The sequence below is a fragment of the Cricetulus griseus genome, chromosome 2, assembly GCF_003668045.3.
Source record: "Cricetulus griseus strain 17A/GY chromosome 2, alternate assembly CriGri-PICRH-1.0, whole genome shotgun sequence".
NCBI lineage: Eukaryota > Metazoa > Chordata > Mammalia > Rodentia > Cricetidae > Cricetulus > Cricetulus griseus.
The window spans coordinates 34,796,394-34,819,795 of record NC_048595.1 but is presented as its reverse complement, the minus strand read 5'-3'; the positions used below and the strand labels follow the sequence as shown (position 1 = coordinate 34,819,795).

At 43.7% G+C, this 23,402-nt stretch overlaps 1 protein-coding gene and 1 pseudogene across 7 annotated transcripts in view; one reads left to right on the top strand and one right to left on the bottom strand.

The window, feature by feature from the left end:
• LOC100763071 overlaps positions 1-12,489 on the bottom strand; it is a 41,566-nt pseudogene extending 29,077 nt beyond the window's left edge.
• A 121-nt stretch (positions 12,490-12,610) lies between these two features.
• Positions 12,611-23,402, top strand: part of Eri3 (ERI1 exoribonuclease family member 3) — a 130,218-nt gene continuing 119,426 nt past the window's right edge. For 5 of the 7 annotated variants that reach the window (XM_027402617.1, XM_035439680.1, XM_027402618.1 and 2 more), the window contains exons 1-2: positions 12,636-12,997; positions 14,994-15,069. In XM_027402617.1, coding sequence (XP_027258418.1) covers positions 12,863-12,997; positions 14,994-15,069 — 211 coding nt within the window. In that variant the 5' untranslated portion in view covers positions 12,636-12,862. The other 2 variants (XM_035439681.1, XM_027402620.1) reach the window with 2 other exon arrangements.

Genomic DNA, 23,402 nt, shown 5'->3' with positions numbered 1-23,402 from the left:
GCATGCTTTTAATACCAGCACTCGGAAAGGCTGAGTTAGGCAGATCTCTGTGAGTTCGAGGCCAGCCTGGTTTAGAGAGCAAGTTCCCAGGACAGCCAGGGCTACACAAAGAAACCCCATCTTGGAAAACAAAACAAAGCAAAACAACAACAACAAAAAATTGGACTTAGATACCATCTGCCCTGGAAAGCCTTTCCAGGTTTCAATAGGTTCCTCATCTTAAAACCCTCAATATAAGTTTTCCTTGTTCCATTTAAGCTTTGTGAAGGCAGGAGCTGGGTCTATTGTTCATGTCTTTGTCTTGTGCTTTCAAAGAGCCTAACACAAAGAAGATTTCTTTTTCTTTTTTAATACTGGTTGGATCTTGAAAAGTTGCTTGGACTATACACTTAGCTGGAGCTCCTGGAGGAGACATTTTAGGATGTCCTCCTAAAATCCTTCCTCTGCCACTGTTCAGAGGTGAGACTGCTGAGCGAGCTCTCAGCTGTGGAGAAGTGAATGCTGCACAGGTGGGGGTGGGTGAGCCCAGCAACACAGGCAGGTAGGCTTCCTGCATGGGTAAAGCATCCCCTGAATGGGAAAGCACTCCCAGTGGAGAGACCACTGCCACCAAAGGCTTGGAGGCATGGCATGAACAATAACTAGTCCTTCAGCTAGAAGAGAATTAAAAAGTAACAAGGAGGATCCGGCATGGTAGCATAGCCTCAAGAGGCTGAGGCAGGAGGACCACAAGCTCAAAGACTGTCTAGGTTATGGAGAGTTTGAGGCTAGCTCAGGTAAGTTAGTCAGGCTCTAGCTCAAAACGCAAAAAAAAAAAAAAAAAAAAAAAAAAAAAAAAAAAGAGGGAAAGAAGGTTAGAGTTCAGTGGTCCACTAGCATGAGTGACGGCCAGGATTTGATGCTTAGCACTGAAGAAAGGGATGAAAGGAAAGTGGTCTGGAAGCACGAGCAAAGCTTGAATATAGAGGACCAAACAGAAGGCACTTTGAAATCACAAAGGGTCCAGTAAGGAGGAAGCCCTTCGAGTCTGGGAGGGCAGGAGAAGGTACTAGGAGCAAGAGGACCCAGTCACCACATCCTGAGGGATTGTGTGATGCCGTGAGGGCGTCAGTGAGTCTGGAGCTCATACTTGCCTAGCTACATCTAGTGTGGAGACCTGGGCAACAGCTCCTGGCCCAAATGTCTATTTGAATCTATTTACATGGGGGCTATAATCTGCTCTGTATCTTGAGGCTGTTTTGTGAAGATCAGATGTGACAATGTGTAACAAACCTATAACAGGATCAGATGTATTCTAGCATGGCTGGATTGGGGTGAGTGACAACCCAATGGACACTGTGTTATAAAAAGCCCAGCATAGCTTGAAAGATAGACTGAAGACAGGAAAGAGGAGTTTGGCAGAGTGAGCCGGTTCTGGAATGGACAGTGTGGGTTGGAGGAAGATCATGTCTCTGGTTCAATAGATGACTCGAGCAAACATCCTATCCTGGCTTTTCTGCTGGCAGTAGATGGGTGCAATGAAGAGGAAAAAGCATTGTTTGTATAAAAGCTCAAATAACGTTGCTGTGGGTGCCATGTCGCCCTAGCTGAGTGGGAAGTGAAGGGAGTGTCATTCTCTCACTTCCCAGGAGGATGCCATGCTCTTGTGGCAGTGTAAAGATTGAGCACACCAAGCACAAGTATTCTAGGTCAATTCTGGGATGCCCTAGGTGATTGATAGCAGCTGCACACAGTAGCTTGGGCTGATGGGCACAATTGAGGTTTGGGACTAAAGGGACCTCACCAGGGATTGGTATTACTCCAGGAGCAGGTAGGAGCCTAGAATTTGAAAGATTGTGAACATTAACTTCCTTGTACTGCAAGCTAGCATAGACGGCAAGCCTGAGAACATTTGCACTGAAGATGAACTATAAGGGAGCCAGGGAATTGGACTTTAACATGAAACAGGCACTTGGAGGCAGCCATTCATGAATGGGTTTTGAAAGAAAAGGGAGGTTGGCCTGGAGGAAATGAGAAGTTAGCACCATTCTAAAGAGGTCAGGGTGAAAACTGGTGTGTGAACAGTGAGGGGAAATCCCTGATAGGTAGCTGGAGAGAGCTGAACTTGAAGCTGAGACAGGAGGAAGTAAAAGTGGAAGTATGGATAGCTGATGACCAACATCAAGGCAAAGCAGAGGATGGCAACTTCATTCATCAAGTCCCTACACCACGTTGATTGGCACTGTGACAGGTGCTTTCTTCACTCTACTGGTGATGCAGGTATTATCTCCATCTTATAGCTAAGGAAGCAGGCTCAGAGAGGCTGTCCTTACCTAGTCATCAACTGTATACACACAGGATATGAAGAGGATGAAGAGACAGTCCTTTTCCTTGAGGATCTCAGAATACTGCAGGTGGAAGTCACCCGTGCAAGCCATTTCTTTCAGAGAGAAGCTTAGACAAGGGAACAGATAAACACAAGATACCATGAGACCACAAAGAGGTCCCCCAAAGAACCAGAATCAATAAGCATTGGAGCCACAATTCAAACCTGTATAGCTATAGTGGCCAGGAGCCTTAGTCATAGTCATAATTCTGAGGATGGGCATGCTGGCAGGTGCTGTTTAAGAACAAGGAAAGAACACTGAGAACTGGGATGTGGTATGGCAACTTAGCAGTACCACAAACCTGTAGATGAATGCTGGTACTGTCAAGCTGATTGGACCATGAAGACCCAGCCCTGGAATACAACTGATTCCATAGCCTAGAGATAACCAGCAAGTGGTTTGCACTATGGGGTGAGTCACAGAGACACTGGAGGTAGGAAAATCCAGATTGTTCTTTAGGGATGGATTGATAGCAGAGAATCAAAAATCAAACTGGGACCAAGAAAAGAGGTCAGGTTAAAAATGGCAGTGGGTATATTAGAGTGATATGATCCATTGCTGATATTAGAACTTGCCTGCAGCAGGCTTTCTTTTGGGCCACCAACCAGCTCCCAAATCATGACAGGAAGACTTATTAATAGTTATGAATGCTTGGCCTTATCTTATGCTTGTCCCACTTGCTCTTTTAACTTATCTCTTCATCTACATTTTGCCTTTTTACTTTTCTTCCATTCTGAATGTCCTACTCTATGTCTGGCTGACTGAAGCTGCTTGGCTGGCTGGCCCTGGGTGTCTCCCTCATTCTCTCCTCTCATTCTGGAGCCTAGATTTCTTCTCCTACTTAATCTCTCTGCCCACCTGCCCCATTTATCCCTTTACTGCCTAGCTATTGGCCATTCAGGATGGTTTCTCTGTAGCTTTGGAGCCTGGCTTGGAGCTTGCTCTGTGGGCCTTGAACTCATAGAGATCAACCTGCCTCTGCCTCCCTAGTGCTGGGATTAAAGGCAAGCGCCACCACTGCCTGGCCCCATTCAGCCTTTTATTAGACCAATCAAGTGTCTAGTCAGGCAAAGAAACACATCTTTATATAGTTAAACAAATGCAGCATAAACAAATGTAAGACACTGTTACACAGTAAAGTAATATTCCACAACACTTGCCTACTTTCTAGAATCTATCATCTCCTGTGTGTGCATGTCTGGGGTTATGTGTGTTGTGCAGGTATATGCATGTGGGTGTGAAGGCCAGAGATCAACACTGGGTGTCTTCAATAGCATCTCTATATTACTTTTTGAGACAGGGTCTCTACTGAACCTGGAGCTCATCAATTTGACTGGATTAGCTGACCAGCAAGCCCCAGCAATCCTCCTGTTTCTGCCGCCTCAGCTCCAGGATTTCAGACTTGTACCACCAATCCCAGCTTTTTAACTGGGTGCTGGCAACCAGAACACGGGTCTTCACATTAACACAGTGAGCATTTTATTGGCCGAGCCATTTCTCCAGCTCCATTTATCTCCTTTTTGTTTCAGTGTAGGCCACTAGATGTTGGCAGGGCAGGACTCCTTTTCCGAAGTATCTCCTTTGCCTTCAAACTTTGCTCTTTTCCTCATAGACTGCCGGATCTGGAAAGAGCTTGGGACACCAGTCTTTTCTAGGGGCTCTCTGCTTCTGACCGGTGACTTGCTAGCCCAGGCATAGGATAGGTGGGGCAGGACTGTGAGATGCATGGCACTGGAGAGCCACATCTGTGGAAAATGTGCATCATGATCCTTGCTAGGTACCTGGGGAAGGAGGGGGAGATCAGAGGAGTCATGACAAGGAGGCTAGGGCAGAGAGTGCATGGAGAGTGCGGCAGCTCAGGGAACAAAGTCTCCCTGGGATGGTGGCTCCATTTGGTTTCCCATCTAAAGGGGGAGGCTTAGATAGCCAAGAAGAAAAAGGCTAATAAGAAAAATATTAAACTGCAGTGTGTGTGTCCCTGGGGACTTCCTGTTGCCATGACTGACCTCCTGGAGAGCGCCATTCGTTCCCAAACATGGCAGCTTTATAGGCACTTGTAGGCCTGCAAAGAACACCAATTTGCTGCTGCAGTTTGTTTTGATAACTGAAACTTTCAATAAATCTATATTAAAATCAAAGAGAAAATTAACTGGGCCCTAGCGAGGGGCACAGAGATAAGGGAGCACATTACCACCCTGGCCTCCACCACCCCACATTCATCTCTTAGTTCAGATTCAGGTCACCAGGGAGATGAATGGCACAGGCTCATGGGGAACAAGCCTGGGGAGAGCGGGAAGAAGAGGGAGCGACCAGGTTCAGGCCCCACTGATGATCCTGTAGAAGACAGTCATAGGCAAGAGGAAGTGGCAAGAGGAAGTGGCAAGGGGGTGTGGTCAGAGTGGTCAGGAGTTGGAGAAAGAGGTGGGAGAGGCAAGAAAGTGGTTCTCAACCTTCCTAACGCTGCGACCCTTCAATATAGTCCCTCATGCTTTGGTGACTCCCAACTATAAAAATGATTTCATTGCTGCATCATAACTGTAATTTTGCTACTATTGTGACTCATAATGTAAATATCTGATATGCAGGATATCTAATATGCGACCTCCAAAGGGGTCACGACCCACAGGTTGAGAACCCCTGGCATAGATGGCAGCAGTTTTTCCAGTCTCTGGATAAAGTAATTTCAAATCTGGCCTAGGTTCTCCTAGCTGTACCAAGTTGGGGGCTACCAGGCACTGTTCCTGAGGTCAGCATTCTCTACCCGGTTAATGCTTGGTAAAATCTATTGTGTGACTTTTCCTGGAGTCTATTTCTGCTCACTCCACATATGGAGGGCAATGACACACAAAAGAAACCAGTGAGCTTATTGGGCTACACACACACAAGAGCATGAATGAATGAATGGTTAACTTGGAGTAATATGGATGACTTGGGCAGCTGCGTCACCAAACACCCCAGCTTGGGTAACAACTTAGGAAAGCTATGCCACTCTAGTACCCTTAGGGGCATCTTAGGAGCAGCTACACAGCCACACTGGACTCTTCCCAATAATTGCTCACCCCTCTTACAACCCTGGGAAGGGGCAGGCCCAGTGAGCCCTCCCCCATCTCTCCAGTGGGAAGAATGTTAACAAGGCTGATCCTGTGAGTGCCTTGAGCAGGTGATCCCAGCAGCCCTGATTCAAGAAATGAATAACCACAGCCAACCAGGAGGCAATGGACACACAAGGTCTCAGTTTTGATGGCCACTTTGAAGGTTTTTCCTTGGTGGCTGCCTTGTCCTGTCGTGGGATCTTGTTCACATTTGTTACTTTAGTCCACTAACCCAGAGGTCTAGAGACTGTCCAGGATGTATCTGGCTATTTTACCTTCCTTTGAGAGTGAGGGTTAGGTGTTGACACAGCTTCCACTGTGCCCACTGTGTTGGGATTGCAGTGGGCCCTCAGACTGGAGGCTTTAACACAGTTTTCAGTCTCAGGTTCTCCATGGTGTGAGATCTGGCACTCTATGTAGCTACTGGAACAATGGAGACTACAACCTTTTTCTTTTTCCCTGTTTCTTTTTTGGTTTTTAGAGACAGGGTTTCTCTGTGTAGCCCTGGCTGTCCTGAAACTTGATCTGTAGACCAGGTTGGCCTTGAACTCAGAGAGCTGCCTGCCTCTGCCTCCCAAATGCTGGGATTAAAGGCTTTTTCTCTCTGTTTCTAGTATGATCATTTTATATTACCCATTTCTGATACAATTTGATAAGAGAAATTGTTTTCTTTGCTACCCTGGCTAACTTGGTAATACCCTGCCTGGTACCTGGTATTTTCAAACTCCCCCTCCCCTTTCCAGCCTCACTTCTTTCTTCCTTACTCTCTGTTTTCTGGGCTAAGACTTCCAAGTTAAATCTAAGTATATAAGCTTAGTCACAGGCTCTGCTGTTTTCTAGGGCCCAGCTAGTGCTGCTGCCGCTGCTACCACTACTACTACTTCTTGTCCTGCTCCTCCTCCTCCTCCTCCTTCCTCTCTCTTCTTCTAAATGTATATGGATGTTTTGCCTGCCTGCATGTCTGTGATTTGGGAATACATTTTAAAAATGCCAACAGTAAAAAAAGTTTCTGAATGTGAAATGGTCAAAAAATTAATTTAAAATCATATATGTAAAGAGTCTGGGTGTTTCTGGACATGCTCATTCCTGTTGCATCATGGGACTTCACTGTAGCCTTAGCCTTAAACACATAATGTACAACTTTGTACTGTGCTTGCTGTCACACTATGCAACACTAGCCAATGCTGTGTGAAACACCTCAGCTCAGACTCAAGACTACTGTATGTTATGAACTGCAGTGTTCTTACTGTACATGTAAAGTATGCTGCTCTTACAGAAACATGATGCTTTAATTGTGGGAAAAAAACCCGTTTACTATTTTCTTATCATCATTCCCTAGTCCTTGTAAGTGTCAAAATTGTCTGTCTTTGGATTGTATTGCATTAGAATGTTTGATTTTAAAAAATGCTGTTTGAGTTGCTGACTCTCTCTCTCTCGATATATATATATATATATTATAATATATATATTATAATGTCACTGGGCAATGGTGGTGCACACCTTTGATCTCAGCACTCGGGAGTCAGAGGCAGGCGGATCTCTGTGAGTTCGAGGCCAGCCTGGTCTACAGATCCAGTGCCAGGATAGGCTCATAGGCTCCAAAGCTACACAGAGAAACCCTGTCTTGAAAAACCAAAAAAGAAAAAAAAAAGAAATATCACTAAATGAATTTTCAACAGTCTCTGAAATGGTGCTAAACACTGTGTCCGGTTGGCTTTCCTGTCAACCTGACACAAGCCAGCATCATCTGGGAAAGGAACCTCAGTTGAGAAGATGCCTCCTGTGGGAAAATCTTTGAGGGCATTTTCTTGGTTGATGGTTGACGTGGGAGGGCCCATCCCACTGGGAGCAGTGCCACCCTGGGCAGGTGGTCCTGGGTTAATAAGAAAGTGTCTGTCTTAGGGTTTCTATTGCTGTGAAGAGACACTATGACCAAGGCAACTCTTATAAAGGAAGACATTTAATTGTGGCTAGCTTACAGTTTCAGAGGGTTAGTCCTTTATCATCATGGTGAGATGTGGCAGCATTCAGGCAGACATGGTGCTGGTGAAGGAGCTGAGAGTTCTAAATCTTGATCTGAAGGCAGCAGAAGCAACCCTGTCACTAGGCCTGGTTTGAGATATATGAGACCCCAAAGCCCACCTCCATAGTGACATACTTCCTCCAACAAGGCCACACCTCCCAAAGGTGTCATTTCCTATGGCTAAGCATTCAAATACATGAGTTTATGGGGGCCATACCTATTCAAACCACCACAGTGGCTGAGCAGGCCACAGGAAGCAGGTCAGTAAGCAGCATTTGTCCATGTTCTCTGCTTCAGCTTCTGTGTCCAGGTTCCTGCTTTGCATTCCTTTCCTGGATTCCCTTCATGATGGACTGTGATTGGGATGTGTAAACCAAATAAACCCTTTCCTCCCCAAGTTGCTTTTGGTCACCGTGCTTTATCACAGCAATAGAAAGCTAACTAGAACAAAATATTCCTGCCATGTTGTGTTACATATTTATGCAGAAAGGAGTTCATGCCACTGATGATTATAAAGCCAAACTATCATCAACCAAAAAATGCTGAAGAGGCTCCGTTCTGTATATCAAATCTTCAGATTTAATCCTTTGCCAGGCGATGGTGGCGCACACCTTTAATCCCAGCATTCAGGAGGCAGAGGCAGACGGATCTCTGTGAGTTCGAGGCCAGCCTGGTCTACAAGAGCTAGTTTCAGGACAGCCTCCAAAGCCACAGAGAAACCCTGTCTCGAAAAACCAAAAAACAAAACAAAAAAGCAAACAACAACAAAAAGACCTACCTAATTAGTAGTATACAAACTAGGTTTGTTTGCTGTTTTGTTTATTGAGACAGGGTCTCTCTAAAGGGCCCTGGCTGTCCTGGAACTATGTAGACTAGGCCTAGAATTCATAGAGATTTACCTGTCTCTGCCTCTCAAGTGTATGGGGCCATCAAGTCTGGTCTAGAAATTAGTTTTTGTTCTTAACAATTGGTAAAGATATATAATATATAATATATATATATATATATATAAACTTTGAGCTATATCTCAAAAACTTGTTTTAAAATAAATTTTTGAATGGCTTATTATCAGCAAATGTTGTCTTGTATACCTATTTTTATTTTAGCTTTTTGTTATTGAAGGTTGAATCTCACACGTTAGGAAAGTGATTTACCATTGAAGCCTCTTATTACTTTGTCATCTTGAGACAAAGTCCGAGCTGGCCTTGAACTAGATTTGTAGCCTAGACAAGCCTTGAGGTTTAGGTTTAGGTTTAGGTTTCCTAAATTCCACATAGCTGGAATTACAGGTTTCACCACCAGGTCATATAAAAATGGTCATATAAAAATCCCGTGCTCATATAAAAATACCTCCAGTTGTAGGTAGTGATGGCATATTCCTTTTTTTTTTTTTTTTTTGGTTTTTCGAGACAGGGTTTCTCTGAGTAGCTTTGGAGCCTATCCTGGCACTTGCTCTGGAGACCAGGCTGGCCTCGAATACACAGAGATCCACCTGCCTCTGCCTCCTGAGTGCTGGGATTAAAGGCATGCGCCATCAACACCCAGCCCCAGAATATTCCTTTAATCCCAGCACTTGAGAGCTTTGTGAATTAAAGCCCAGCCTGGTCTACAGAGTGAGTTCCAGGGCAGGCAGGGCTACACCAAAAACCAAAACCAAAACAACAACAACAACAACAATAATAACAAAATCCCTCTGGTGAAAAGGGGTTGTGAGTGGAAAAAGTTTAAGAAGCCCTGTTGTGGAGCTATAGGCTCTAGAACTAAGGCTTGAAAGAGTCAAAGGCTACATTGGGTAGCTTTGTAAAACATTAAATATATAACAAGTTCTTACAGTGGTCTGTTATTTGAATATAGTTTCATGGTCTTTGTCCAAAGAGAGTTTATGATTTGGAGCTGTCCTGGAAGCTGTACATTTGAGTCCTAGAAGACCACAAAGGAAAGGGTGCAATCTGGGTGGCAGTCAAAGGACGTATGGAAGGAAGGCTATCTGGAGGGTGTTTGGGCTGGATCTTAAGGCCTCTGATTTCCCCTCCCCCTTCTCTGTTTTCTGTATCCTCTTTTAATTTCAGGAACTTTGTTTTCACTCCTGCATTCTTTTTTGCTAAATTGGTGAATGGCCTTTCTTTCTTTCTCTCTCTCTCTCTTTCTTTTCCTTTTCTGTTCTCTTCTTTTCTTTCTTTCTCTCTCTCTCTCTTTCTTTCTTTCTTTCTTTCTTTCTTTCTTTCTTTCTTTCTTTCTTTCTTTCTTTCTTTCTCTCAAGACAGAGTCTTACTATGTAGCTCAGACTGGCCTGGAATTTGCTATTTAGACCAGGCTGGCTTCAAACTCACAGAGCTCACTCTGTCTCGGCTTCATAAGTGCTAAGATTAAAGGCATGTGCCACCACATCTGAAGAGACTCTTACCTTTCTCTTTCTTTTGATATAGAGCCTCAGGCTGTACCCTCCCTGACCTGGAACTTACTACTATGGGGCCCAAGCTGCCCCTGAATTCAAGAACCTAATGCCTCAGCCTCCTATGTGCTGAGAGTACATGTCTGAACTACCACCCTTGGCTTTGTTTATTTTGTTCTTTTTGAGAAAAAGAAATTACGTGTGTGTGTGTGTGTGTGTGTGTGTGTGTGTATGTGTGTGTGTGTGTGTGTGCTTGTAGAGGTCAGAGGACAGCTTGTAAGAATCTATTCTCTCCTTCAGTCATGTGACTCTTGATGAATTGAACTCAGATTGCCCGGTTTGGCCACGGCAAGCGCCACAAGATATCCCCAAACCCATTGAGCTCTTTCCCTGGCCCCACTTTATTCTTATAGCCAAGAACAATTTTCTCTGCTTTGTTTTCATGACAAGGCCAGAGACAGGAAAGGCCATCTGTTCTGACTAGTTTTATGGCAACTTGTTGAAAGCTATAGCTTTTGGGGAAGAGGGGAAACTCAATTGAGAAAATGCCCCACCAGATTGGCCTATGGTGCATTTTCCTGACTGATGACTCATGTGGGAGTACCCAGCTCAAAGTGCTTGCTATCACCTCTGGGCTAGTGGTCCGGGTGCTATTAGAAAGCAGAGGTAGTGGTGGCGCCTTTAATCCCAGCACTTGGAGGCTGAGGCAGGTGGATCTCTGAGAGTTTGAGGCCAGCCTGGTCTCCAGAGATCCAGAACAACCATCAGTATTATTACACAGAGAAACCCTGTCTTGAAAACAAACAAATGAAGAAGAAGGAGAAGGAGGAGAAAGAAAGAAGAAAAGAAAGAAAGAAAGAAAGAAAGAAAGAAAGAAAGAAAGAAAGCAGGCTGAGCAAGCTACAAAGAAACACCAGTAAGCAGTGTTCCCGTGACCTCTGCTTCAGGTTCTGTCTCCAGGTTCTTTCCTCAAGTTCCTGCTTGACTTCCTTCAATGATGAACTGTGATGTGTGAGTATAAGTGAAGTAACTTGCCGGGCGTTAGTGGCACATGCCTTTAATCCCAGCACTCGGGAGACAGAGGCAGGCAGATCTCTGTGAGTTCGAGACTACCCTGGTCTACAAGAGCTAGTTCCAGGACAGACTCCAAAACCACAGAGAAATCCTGTCTCGAAGCCCCCCCACCCAAAAAAAAAAGTGAAATAACTTTTTCCACCCCAAGTTGGGTTTTGGTCATGGTGTTTTGAATCCCCAAAAAAGACACTATCTAAAGCCTTTTATTTGTCTTACTAATTTTTATATTTATTTGTTCATTGTCCATACCTCCCCATGCCCCCTCTCTAACAGAAAATTGCCTTGAGGATACAGGTTTTGTACGCCTTACCATTTAATCATCAGCAACAGACAGTGCCTAATATTAATTATAAACACATGTTGACTACTGGGTCAACCTAGGTTAATGCTTATGTAACAGTAGAAGGAAGAAGCCCCAGTTTCACTTCCAAGAACTGGGGGATTGGCAAGTGTGCCTCTACTTTACTGACTTTGGAATGAATGCTATCTGCTTCTGCTTCTGTTTGTTCCCTCATTTGTCACAAACATTTTATTGCATAGCTGCTTTATACCTGACACCATACTGGGTATAACTCATGCAGCATGAACAATATGGAAATAATACCTATCTTAAACGAGTTTAAATTCCCAGGAGAGAAATGGCAAGGAGACAACAATTATAAAGCACTGTGATCAGTTCTATAGGTTCACAGTAGAACCACCTAACCCATTATGTGAATGAGATTAAAGAAGGCATTCCCTGATATGGGGATTACAGGCATTTCCAGCTCCGGCAGGAACCATTATGTTAAGATCTCAGAGGTGGCAGGGTCCAGGACTGATACCAACTGTCTTAAGTGAAAATAGCAGGTGGCAGACAGAGGAGCTTGGTAACTGAAGATAGCTCATAAAATGGATCTGACTGACTGAGAGGGTGTCAAAATTATCAGTGGCTTGGTGAAGACGGAAGCTTCTCATTTAATAACGTGGTATAATGACTTCCCAGAGAAGCATAGCTAAGATGGAGACAATCACCCATAGCTTCAGGTGTAAATTCCCCCCAGCTGCCGGGAGAGACTGGGGAAGGCCCCCTACAGCTGTGGCCCCCTTTTATTCCTGACATTTCCTCTGAGGGAATCTGAACAAGACAGTAGCGTCTTCCCTTGAGAGGCCCTTCAGAAATCAACCATTTTCTTCTTAGCCGAATTCGCCTCCCTCCTTTCCAGATCTCCTTCAGGCCCGTATCAGAAAATAGATAATAATTACTTGTTGACGAATGAATCACAGAAGGTGTCGCCTAAAGAGAACATCTCCTAAGCCCATACTCACTGTGCCTACAGTGAAGGTGGAGGAAAGAAGTAGAGAACCTGCGTTATTCTGGGCCTGACGAAGTTTTCGGTTTATTTTATTATTATTATTATCATTTATTTATTTTTAAGAAAATCCCTTTCACTGTTCAGAAGTGACCCTCCCCTTCGCTTCTGAATACGTGTCTCCTCCAAACTACAAGTCCCACAAGGCCCAGCGCCAACGGGCACCATCTTGACACACCTTAGCGCGCATGTCGGCGGGAGAGAGAGCGTTTGGGGAGAAGAAGCCCCGCCTCATTGTAGTTCATTGGCCAAGGGCGCCAGCAGCGGGCTCAGCGGTTGGCTACCGAGCCCGCCCGTCCACCGCGTCGGTCGGGGTCAGAGTGCGCGGAGGTGAGTCGGTGTGTTGTGGACTCGTGGTGCTGGCTGCCGCTGTTGAGGCGGCCTGGAACGGGCTGTGGGGAGCGGGCGGAGCTGGCCCTGCTTCTGTCTGGTCAGCGCCGCAGGCGGCGCGGGCCGTGCCCGCTGCCGTCAACTGCCCCAAGCGCTTGCTGAGGCCGAGGGAGACGTCGGGGCCTGCACCTGGAGAGAGCCTGCCGCGCTGGCCCGGAGGAGGGGGCGTTGCCATGGCGACAGCCTCTCCGGCAGCTGACGGGGGGCGGGGGCGGCCCTGGGAAGGAGGGCTGGTCTCCTGGCCCCCTGCCCCTCCCCTTACGCTCCCTTGGACCTGGATGGGCCCGAGCTGGGGGCAACACCCTGGGGTGGGTGAGATTGAGAGGGCTCCCAGCGTGGGCCCTGGTTAATGCATGCGGGGTGTGGGTCGTGGCGCGCACACTTTATGTAGTCTGGGATACTGGCCCGTGTGCTCGCCCTGGATGCATGTTCTAACTGTTGGCGAAGGGGGAGCTAGGGGTGGGGGTGGGGGTGGAGCTGGGCTTTGCAAGATGGATTGGATGAGTTGATGAGAGGGCCTGATTTGAGATTACTGGAGAAGAGAGATTTGACCAGAGAAAATAGAAACCGATTAAGGAATTAGTAGATTTATAGAGTACCCCCTCTGCATCTCGGCACACACGTTAGCCCCTTACTTCCTTGTAAGTCACAATCTATGGGTAATGATGATGGACAGAATGAAGAAAGGGCCTTAACCTGGGTAGCTTTTTGTATGCCTTTATTGCAAATGGCCCAGCAACAGGTGTTTTCTTAAAACAAAGCATGACTTGGGTTGAGCCCTTGTAAAATGTCTACTGCTGGATGTTGATCTGGAAGATGGTGGGTATGGTGCCCCTTATCTGGAAATAAGGATTTTGCAATGACTACGGCCATTTTTATGGCATGCATTTGCTAGTACATTTCATCGGTTTCCCAGTGTAAGGGCAGCAAAACATGAATCCCATTGGCTAAAGACTATACTCTATTTGACTATAGTAGGTTGTGATTGGCTGAATGGTTTTTAACTGTAGAGTTTGTACCAGAAACTGGCTTCATCAAATTCAGCTTTATTCTGACTTTATCATACACAGTAGACCTTGTTTTAGTGGATTCGTTCTTGGACCTTAAGTATATTATACTTGAATCCCCTACCATTTAAAAGCCAATTTATAAACAGTGACTTGGAGTGTGACTCCACTAATGTGTGCCTGTGATCTTGGTTAGAAACCCACTTGGCTGACTGTCGGCAGGTGCTGAATGGGGGAAGGGAGCTGCCGGGAAGTGATTGATAAGGTTTCCTTTATGGATTCTGTGGTGCTTCACTGGAGCTCAGAGCACTTTGGCAACTTAAGCACTCCAAATTAAAAGCTCATTAACAATTCCTGCCTGAAGATCCTGTAAATAATCAGCTAGCTAGGTCATAGAGCTTGGGTAAGAGCTCTCCCTTTTACTTGAAATTTCCAAATAGGAGTGCTTTTATTCCCTTTTATTTTGGAAAGTTTTCTCTGTGAGGGGATAAGTTGGGGAGTGGTCTGTTCCCGGGGGATCAGGATAGAATAAAGTATTAAGTGTGTAAGTGTGTGGGATGGCAGACAGGAATATATTGGTTCTAATCGTAGATGTTTGTGCTCAGGGCTTCACTAGCTTAAAAGATCATGTCTGTGGTTTCTGGTCCTTCAGAATATCTGAAGGAGGTGATAAATATTCCTTGACCCTTTAAAAAACTTGTAATTTTTTAGATGGTCTTGGTGTGTAGCCCTGTCTGGCCTCTTCTACGTGTGCCAACCATGCTTGGCTCCCTTGGTATGTTGATTTAGGGTTTGGCTAGCTTGATTTACTTAGAATTTGAGGCGGACTTGGAAGTATTTTGAAAGTGTTTCCTGATCTGTGTTTCCGTTCCAGTTACTACCTATAGGTTTGTGGCAATGAACCCTTCTCTTCAGGCCTGGCTCAGCCCCAGTTCCTGAGTTCTGAATATTGCTAACCTTGTGTCCTTGTCTGATAGGCTTCTGAAATTGTCCAGTGAGCACCACTTCATGACCATCTTTTTTAGTTGCTGCTCAGATATTATGATTATTTGGTATTTCTAGAAGATAACTTAGGGAGAACAATATATCAGAGAACATGAAATCTGTATCTCATTCATGTATGTATATATATATCAGTCAATAGCATCTGAAGGGTTAGTAGGGCCATTGTCTTTCCACAGAGATAGTAATATCCCAAAGTTCGGATTTATGAGTTTGAGTTAAAAGTGACCCTTAATGAGGGTTTAAACCTTTGAATTGAAATATACCTGTTGCAGAGATGTGTGTTTGTCCACAGCATTGGGGCTTTCCAGCTCTCACAGACCCTTCAGCATCTCCAGCTGCCAGTCTTGGCATCTTCGAAGTAAGGAGAGGTGAGAATCCTGTTGCATGCTCTTGTTTGGTGTCTGACTGTTTGGGTCTGGTGGGTATGGGATGGGGGCTGGTGCAGATTGCATTTTCTGTAGCTTCTGATAAGATAGCATGTGTTCATACTTACTGAAACTGAAATTGACCAAAATCTTTAGAGTAAGAGTTGGAGGTGAGTAATCTAGACGCTGCAGTTCTGTCATGATTTGCTTTTTTTTTTTTTTGGTCTCCTCAGTACTGGGAATGAACAGCATGCCACCATTGAACAGTACTCCTAGTCTGTCTGTCCCTTCCTTCCTTCCTTCCTTCCTTCCTTCCTTCCTTCCTTCCTTCCTTCCTTCTTTTTTTAAGCTTATATTTGATCTTAACTAAATAGACCAGATGGGTCTCATACTTGTAATCCTCCTGCTTCAGACTATCTCGTAGCTGGACTTACAACCATGGACTACCATGCTCAGCCATGATTTCTTTAATAGATACGTCATGAGTACCTCACCTTTAGGGTAATTGAGTAGAACTAAAATAGCTCTATATTCTGAGATATACTCAATTTAACAGTAAGACCACCTCACATGGCTCTTGTGATGGATTTGGGTGTGAGTTGTATGTCACCGTTGAATGAATGGTTTGTTAGTCCCTACCTACTTCCACCTGGACTGACTAAAAATGGTGGACATTTGATGATTGCTATCCAGGGATTTGGGAGTCATCTGTTCAATAACTAAGGCCCAGACATTTTGCTAGTTGGCTGGGATTATAACAACAAACAAGACTGCCCATGATATCCAAAAGCTTTCAGATCCATAGGAAAGACTAGTAGTAATTCAGCAATTATAATATACCCAGTAACTAAAGTAAGGGACCTAAGTTCTATGGGACTACTGGAGTGACCTTGACCTGGACTTGTAGACTCTGGGATGACTTCTTAGAGGAATCAACCTCCTTACCTATAATCAATAAACACATGAAGGACCAAGTATCAGAGCTTTGTTGACTTTGAGGAAGTTCAGTGTAATTAAAAGGCAGGTGGGAAATGAAGCAGGAAGGTGATCAGAGGCTTGAAACTCTGGTTAAAAAACAAAAAAACAAACAACCCCCCTCCTAAAAACTGGTTAGATGGTGGCATGAGGGTGGGCAGGTGGGGGGCAGTTAAAAAGACTAAAGTTTACCAAACTTTCCTAGAAAGGACAAGAGTAGATATTTAGTCATTGTGACTCTTTTACAACTATACAGCTTGTAGTGTGTATTTCAGCAGCTGTGGATGGTGTGAAAGTGAACATGACTATGTTCTAGTAAAAATTTACAAAAGTGGGTGGCAGCTGGATTTGGCCCATGGGCCATAGTTTGCTGATTTCTAGATCAGAACAGTAAGGAGCCACTGGAAGGTTGTAAGCCTCTCAGGGTGGTGGTATATGCCTATAATTGGGAGGCTAAGGCAACAGGGTTGCTAATTCAAGACCAGCCTGTGCTACATAGCAAAAGAAAGAAAAAAATGGAAGATTATGATTTGGAGGTTTGTGTTGTAGAAAGTTGTTTTGGTATCAGTGTGAAGAATGGATTGAAGGGGAAGATAAAACTAGAGGTGAGAGAACAGTAAAGAGTCTGGGGGTAGTAGTTAGTGTTCCCCTTAGTGGCAGTCTTGTGGTCCTTAAGGACCACACTAAGTATAACTGACTTTGTGTATGTATGTGTGTTTGTGTGTTAGTATTAATTCTCTTCACTAATTTCATGCCTGTCTACCAAAGAATTTCTTGGAAATGTTAGCCAGCTACTGTTTCACAGATTGGGAAAGATAAAGAGTTAGCATACAATGAATTGAAATGTTTTGGAAACTATTTTCTGTTGCAGGAAGTATAACCTGAATGGGGCACTTAAAGGTGACTTCATTTTAGAGTTCCTAGCTTAATAGCTAGGAACTGTTTCTGCTATACATACAGAAACTGACCTGTGTTCCTAAGCATTCTAGGCAGTCATCCTCATCCTCATCCTATATGTCCTACTTGGTCTCTTCTTTCCTTGCCTATAGCAGGCTGATAACCTATGCCTGATTTTGGAAATGTCTGCCAGATCAGGTGTGGTGGTGTGTCTCAGGCAGGAGGCTAATAAATTTGTTGGCTAAGTGTATAAAGTTTAGAGTCAGAATTCCACCCTGTTCTTTCCCTCTCTTTCTCTTCTGTGAGCCCCAGTTTACTTGAAGTGATGGAGGGAAGCCCACAGATTTTTGATAGTGGTGTTTCTGTGACCTTGGACAAGTCTCTTACCTCTCTGAGTTTCACTTTGCTGTCTAAAATGGATATGGTGGGATTTAATAGCATTGTTTAAAGCTTTAATGATATAGAGGAAGCTCTTAGTAGTGCATAGATATTGTTGTTTGTTTGTTTGTTTAATATTTAGATAGGCTTTCACTATTGGTGGCCTGGAACTCTATGTAGACCAGGCTGTCTTCTGTCTCATATAGATCTGTCTGCCTTTGCCTCTCCAGTGCCAGGATTAAAGACGGGAGCTACTACTAATATTCTGCACAAAAGCAGGAAGTAGTTGGGTGATTCGAGTTTTGGCTTTTTAAGCTTTGAGTCCACACACTTTTCATTGTGTTCATATAGTAAAAGCTTAGCTGGCCTACAGGAGGCAGTTATAAGTAAAGCAAGACATGATTTTTCACCTTGGAAAATTTGCACATAGTACAAGTTCCATAGTCCACACACCATCAGTAAAGTGAATGGATTAAGCAGCTTCCCAAGACTCCCATGTTACTAGCCTTCCTCCCTGTTTGGGATCATTTATTAGTGTTGTCACATTACTGCCTTGCATCTCTGTAAAGTGCCTCTTGAATGTTTTTGTTACTTTTCCCTTCCACTCAGAAAAATGAGTCATGTGCTCTGTTTTGGTTTTCTTGCTACCATGTGAGGACTCCTGGGTCAAGGAGGGTTGAATTGAATTGCCCAAGATCACAGCGTAAGGTCCTGTTAAAGCCAGTGCGGATTCGACTCCAGATGAAACGGTGCACGTTGATTGTTGTGATTTCTCTTCCCTTGAGTGAGAGATGCATAGTCATTGTAGTGTGTGATGATGCCTTATCCATTCTGCTGGACTTTGTTTGAATCCTGCTTTATTTATTTGGTTCTGTTGGGTTTTAATTGATGATTTTGAGGCACAGACCTGTTGGGAAGCAGATTCCCTTTGGGTTGTTGTTTTTAGCTTCTTCCTCCTTTGGGGGACATTCCTTGGGGAACCTTGGGTTAGGAGGGATTGCTTTGATATGTTCAAAATTGTGCCTTGTGCCCCACAGCTACAGGTAAAATCAAAAGGCAGATAATTTATGGGAGTGTCAAAGCTGGCCGCTGGCACCTCAGAAGGCTATTAGTATGCCTGTTCAGACCCTCCGTGTCCTTGCCATTGATTCCTTTTTGCATGAGTCTGATTTGGGAAGCTGTAGATCTGTGTGCAGTGATTGGATGTGACAGTCCAAACACCGGACCTTAAATTAATCCTTTTAATAGTATTCCTGCACCAAGGCAATATTCTCTCTCTCTCTCTCTCTCTCTCTCTCTCTCTCTCTCTCTCTTTCTCTCTCTCTTTCTCTTTCTCTGAGGGAAAAATGTGAGAATGGCAAAAAGGGATGGAAGGAAGCTAGCTAGCTAGCTTTGTTTGGTGTGCTTTGGTATGCTCTGTCTAGCATGTTCTACTTCTAGAGTAATTGGCATCATGGCTTTGGGCATATTAATCCATTTAACAAGCCTTTACTTTCTTAATTGTGCCTGATTATATGCTGGGAGTAAAGAAATGAATAAAATGTAGTTGCTGCTTTTAAGAAACCAACTCTGTTGTTTCCAGATTTCTAAAACTCATGTGCCATTTAGATTAAAACTCAGTGCTTCTCTTTTTAAGCTGTGTGAAAATTTGAGATGCATGAAAGTGCCTAACAAAAAAAATAAAGTTTACAAAATATGCTTTTTATGCACACATGGATGCCTCTTTCTACATGCGCATGTATGCAGAGCTCTGTTGCTGCCCTCTATCTTTCCTCGTGGAGTCTTTGAAAATTGTTAGTAGCAGAAGAGACAGGTACTTAGTGTGTCATATAGTGAGAAGATAAAAGTCATGAGGTTAGAATAAACTGTGCTACTGGGTCACATGGAAGCCATTAATTTTATCAGAGAAATCTACAAAAAGGGTGGGATTTAGCTGGGTTTCAAAGAAGGTGTTAATTTGCTGGTGAAAAATAGCAGTGCTTTTCAAAACAGAGGGAGCAGCATTTGCCGAGGCCCAGATTTGTAGAAGGAAATGCCACATTTGGGGACTTGAGCAAGAGTTTACTGTGCCTCTAACTCTAACTTAGAGTTTCTCACTCTGTAAGGTGGAAAGAGTCACACCTCTGGAGTTGTGTATGGGAAGAGGCTTGGGGGTCCTTGTACTGCACTGCAGTTATTTTAATTTAAGGTGCTCCTAACTGTTGCTGCTTTGTGCTCAAGCTAAAATGTATTTTGTTTGTTTATTTGTATTGTTTTTGATACAGGTTTTCTCTGTATAACAGCTCTGACTGTCCTGGAACTTACTCTGTAGACCAGGCTAGCCTCAAACTCAGAGATCTGCCTGCCTCTGCCTCTTGAGTGCTGGGATTAAAGGAATGTGCCACCCTTTTGAAGGCATGCAGTTTGTTTACATGTTTCTTGGGTTATTTTTAGTTGCCTAAGTCAAAATCTGGCACCAAATAGGTTCCAGACAGGTTATCTTTGTTGTTTCTATGACTTGGGTACTTGAGTATAATTGCTGAGTCATCCTAGGACAAAGGTCTTACCCTAGGACTGGGAAGTAAAAGCTTGGTGGTCCAGGCTTTTGAGTCAGCTAGACTTAGTACCATGGAGTTTCTTTGGAATGTATTTCCTGCCTCCCAACTGGTTTTTCAGTGGTGTGCATTGGATCCAGGGATGGTGTAGACCTGTATGCTTCAAGAGTGTATGGCTGAGAAGGTGGTGTCAAGAGACCACATGTTTCCTGATGGACTCCTCAGCTTGTCCTATCTGAAGCTCCCCCAGCCGGTGTGTGTTGAAGGATGACCCCCTCCTCCCTCCCTTCTCTTTCCAGTAATGGAGGCTATAAAATGTCTATTTACCCAAGACACCAGAACGACTCCTCTGTGGTTCCACTAATCTGGTGATTTGGTGCTTCTTTAGTCTCTCAGGTAAATACAGATTGAGTCTTTTTATAAAGGCATATTATTTCCCTCATTAAATGTGTGTCTTGGCACATGTGTTATTTACCTGATAGACAGTAATGGCTGCAGAGGAACCATTGGTGTCTGTTGTGTAAATACTCTGCACAGAGACCATCCTCCAGGGGCTGTGGCACAGGCCTGTTTCTCCAAATCAGGCTGGCCTCAGGGCAGTCCCTATTTACCCCTCCCTGTTCCCATTGGGGAGCTGATCCCTTCATTTGAGATGAAAGTCATTCATTTTTTTCTTTTGTTATAGCCTGCTTACTGCTTTTAATTTACTATAAGGAACGCATGTTTGAGAATAAATGTGAATAAATCTTGTTCTCTGATTTAAAAATACTATGTCGAAGTACAGGGAATCATAAATTGTTTGAGTTCTTTGCTTCAACCAGACACCAAAATCTCAATTGATATTGGAGCTATAGACTTACATTCTGCGCACTTGTAACTAAAGTATAAAGACATCAATGGAAAAGAAAGCCCCAAGCTGCTAGCACACACATCCCCCGAGCAGGTGGGATGCTGTTGGAGGAATTATGGGGGTGTTTCTGAGAGAGCTGTGTGAAGCAGTTAAAAAGGGCACTGAGTGGTAGCTTTTCCAGTGGAGACTCAGTGGCATTGAGGGCTGAGATGGGATGCTTGCTGTGAGAGCTGTCTTCCCCCAGCCCTGCCCCTCTGGTCTTGCTGCTAGAGGAGAACAAGTAGCATTCCTTCTGTAGGCACCATGAGAAGATCTCTCCCTCATATCCTGTTTTGTTTTCAAAACTACATTGCACATGGATTTTATTTGGGGATTGAACCCAGGGCCTCATGCATGGGAGGCAAGTACCTTGCCACAGAGCTACACTCTCAGCCTTATGCTTGGATTTATTTATTTATTTATTTATTTATTTATTTATTTATTTGGTTTTGAGACAGGGTTTCTCTGTGTAGCCCTGATTTTCCTGGAACTCACTCTGTAGACCAGGCTGGCCCCAAACTAAGGCACCTGGTCTACACCTGGATTTTTAAAATTTACATAAAAATTGGAAGCGCAATACAAAGATTTCTTTTCTGAAGCATTTGAGAATTAAGGTCCTGAACTGATGTCCCATTATTAAGGATACTTGATGTGTATTTTCTTTTCTTTCTTTCTTTCTTTCTTTCTTTCTTTCTTTCTTTCTTTCTTTCTTTTTTTGTCTTTTTGTCTTTTTTTTTTTTTTTTTGAGACAGGGTTTCTCTGTGTAGTTTTGGAGCCTGTCCTGGAACTAGCTCTTGTAGACCAGGCTGGTCTCAAACTCACAGAGATCCACCTGCCTCTGCCTCCCGAGTGCTGGGATTAAAGGCATTCGCCACCATTGCCCTGCTTGATGTGTATTTTCTACAAGCAGGTCCCTTTCTTACCCAGCTACAATACAACTATCAAAATCAGACAATTAACATTGATATGTTAAACTCTATCTAGTCCATTCAGGTTTTGTTGATTGTACCAGAAATGTTTTTTGTAGCAAAAGGGTATGATTGGTTACTGGTTGACATTTAGTTTTCAAGTCCATAGTCTTCTTTAGACTTTCCTCAGTACATTTTCCTTGACAATCATGACTTTACTTCTGAAGATTATGGGCTGGTTATTTTATGTATTGTTCCTCTGTTAAGGTTTGTTTGATACTTTCTTACAGTTGGGCTCATATTATGCCTCTTCAGCAGGATATCAGAAATGATCCTTTGTTCTCATTACATCTTGTCAAGTGGCATGACATGTGATTTTGATTTATTCCATTATTGGTGCCTTTGATGGGGGAGGGGGCAGGGTCTCCATGCAACCCTGGTTGACCTGGATCTCACTGTGTACAAAGCTGGTCTTGTATTCCTGTCTCAGCCTCCTGAGTGCTGGGATTAAAGGTATATGCCACCACATCTAGCAATGATGCTTATTTTTGACTGGTTGTATAAGGTGATGTCTGCTCTTCCTCTCCATTACAGAATTACTTCTTACTGTAACTGATAAGGATTCTGTGGAGAAATATATTGAAACCATCTTTATATACCTCCATAGATTTTAGTAGTATTTATTACATCTTTATGGACTCATGGTTTCCTGGTTATTCATTACATTATGCTCCGTCACCATCACTCTTTTTTAACCAGCAAGCGTCCTCTCAATGTGGCTTTTGAGTCCCTTTGATATATTTCTGTTATTCTTTGAGCATTCCCTTCCTTTCGTGTAGGATGTCTTAGATTTATCTTGTAGTTTTCTTGCCATTTCTCCAAGGAGTTCTGGTTCATTTTGTGGACAGTGTGGTATTGGGAAGGCACTGGTGTGGTAGGTATACTCACTGCTGTTAACCCATCCTTAGTCAATGCTAGAGTGTGAATTTATATCTGTTTTTGTGTGTGCAATCATACTTTTGTTTTGGTTTTTAGAAACAGGGTTTCTCTGTATAGTCCTAGCTGTTCTGGAACTCACTCTATACACCAGGCTGGCTTTGAACTCAAAGAGATCCACCTATTACTGCTTCCCATGTGCTGGGATTAAAGGTGTGTACCACCTCCACCTGGCTGTTATACTTTTATTTATATCTACATTTATATATCCATGTCCATCTGTACCAGAAATTAGGAATTCAGATTCTTACTGCCAATTCCAAAACACTGCCACAGTTTTTGGTTCTTTTTAGTAGTGAGAAACATTATCCTTAATATATGCACTTTGCTTATCCTTTTTATATGTAACTATTCTGTTGTTACTGGCCCTTTACCCCTCCCTTGGGAGTGACTTTTTTTTTTTTTTTTTTTTATCTTGTCTATCCCTTCCTTGGGAGTGACTTTTTTTTATCTTGTCTATGAATCTCATTAAGTTCTTTTTGGCATGAATGCCCCCTGTGCCTGCCCTTGGCTCTGACATGATGCAGTGTACCTTGCTACCTCTGTATGGATGCTCTTCTCACCTGCCTTGGCTCTTATTCTTCATTTAGACCCCTCTGATTCTCCCAACTCCAATTGATAAAGATTTTTCTTTGTTGCATTTTTAATGGTTTTCAAATTGAACTTTTTATAAAGGGAAGAGGAAGCATTACCCTCTGTTCTGTGACTTGATCGGAATTGTTAGGAGGGCAGTTTGGAACCCAGTGTTGACATGTGGAG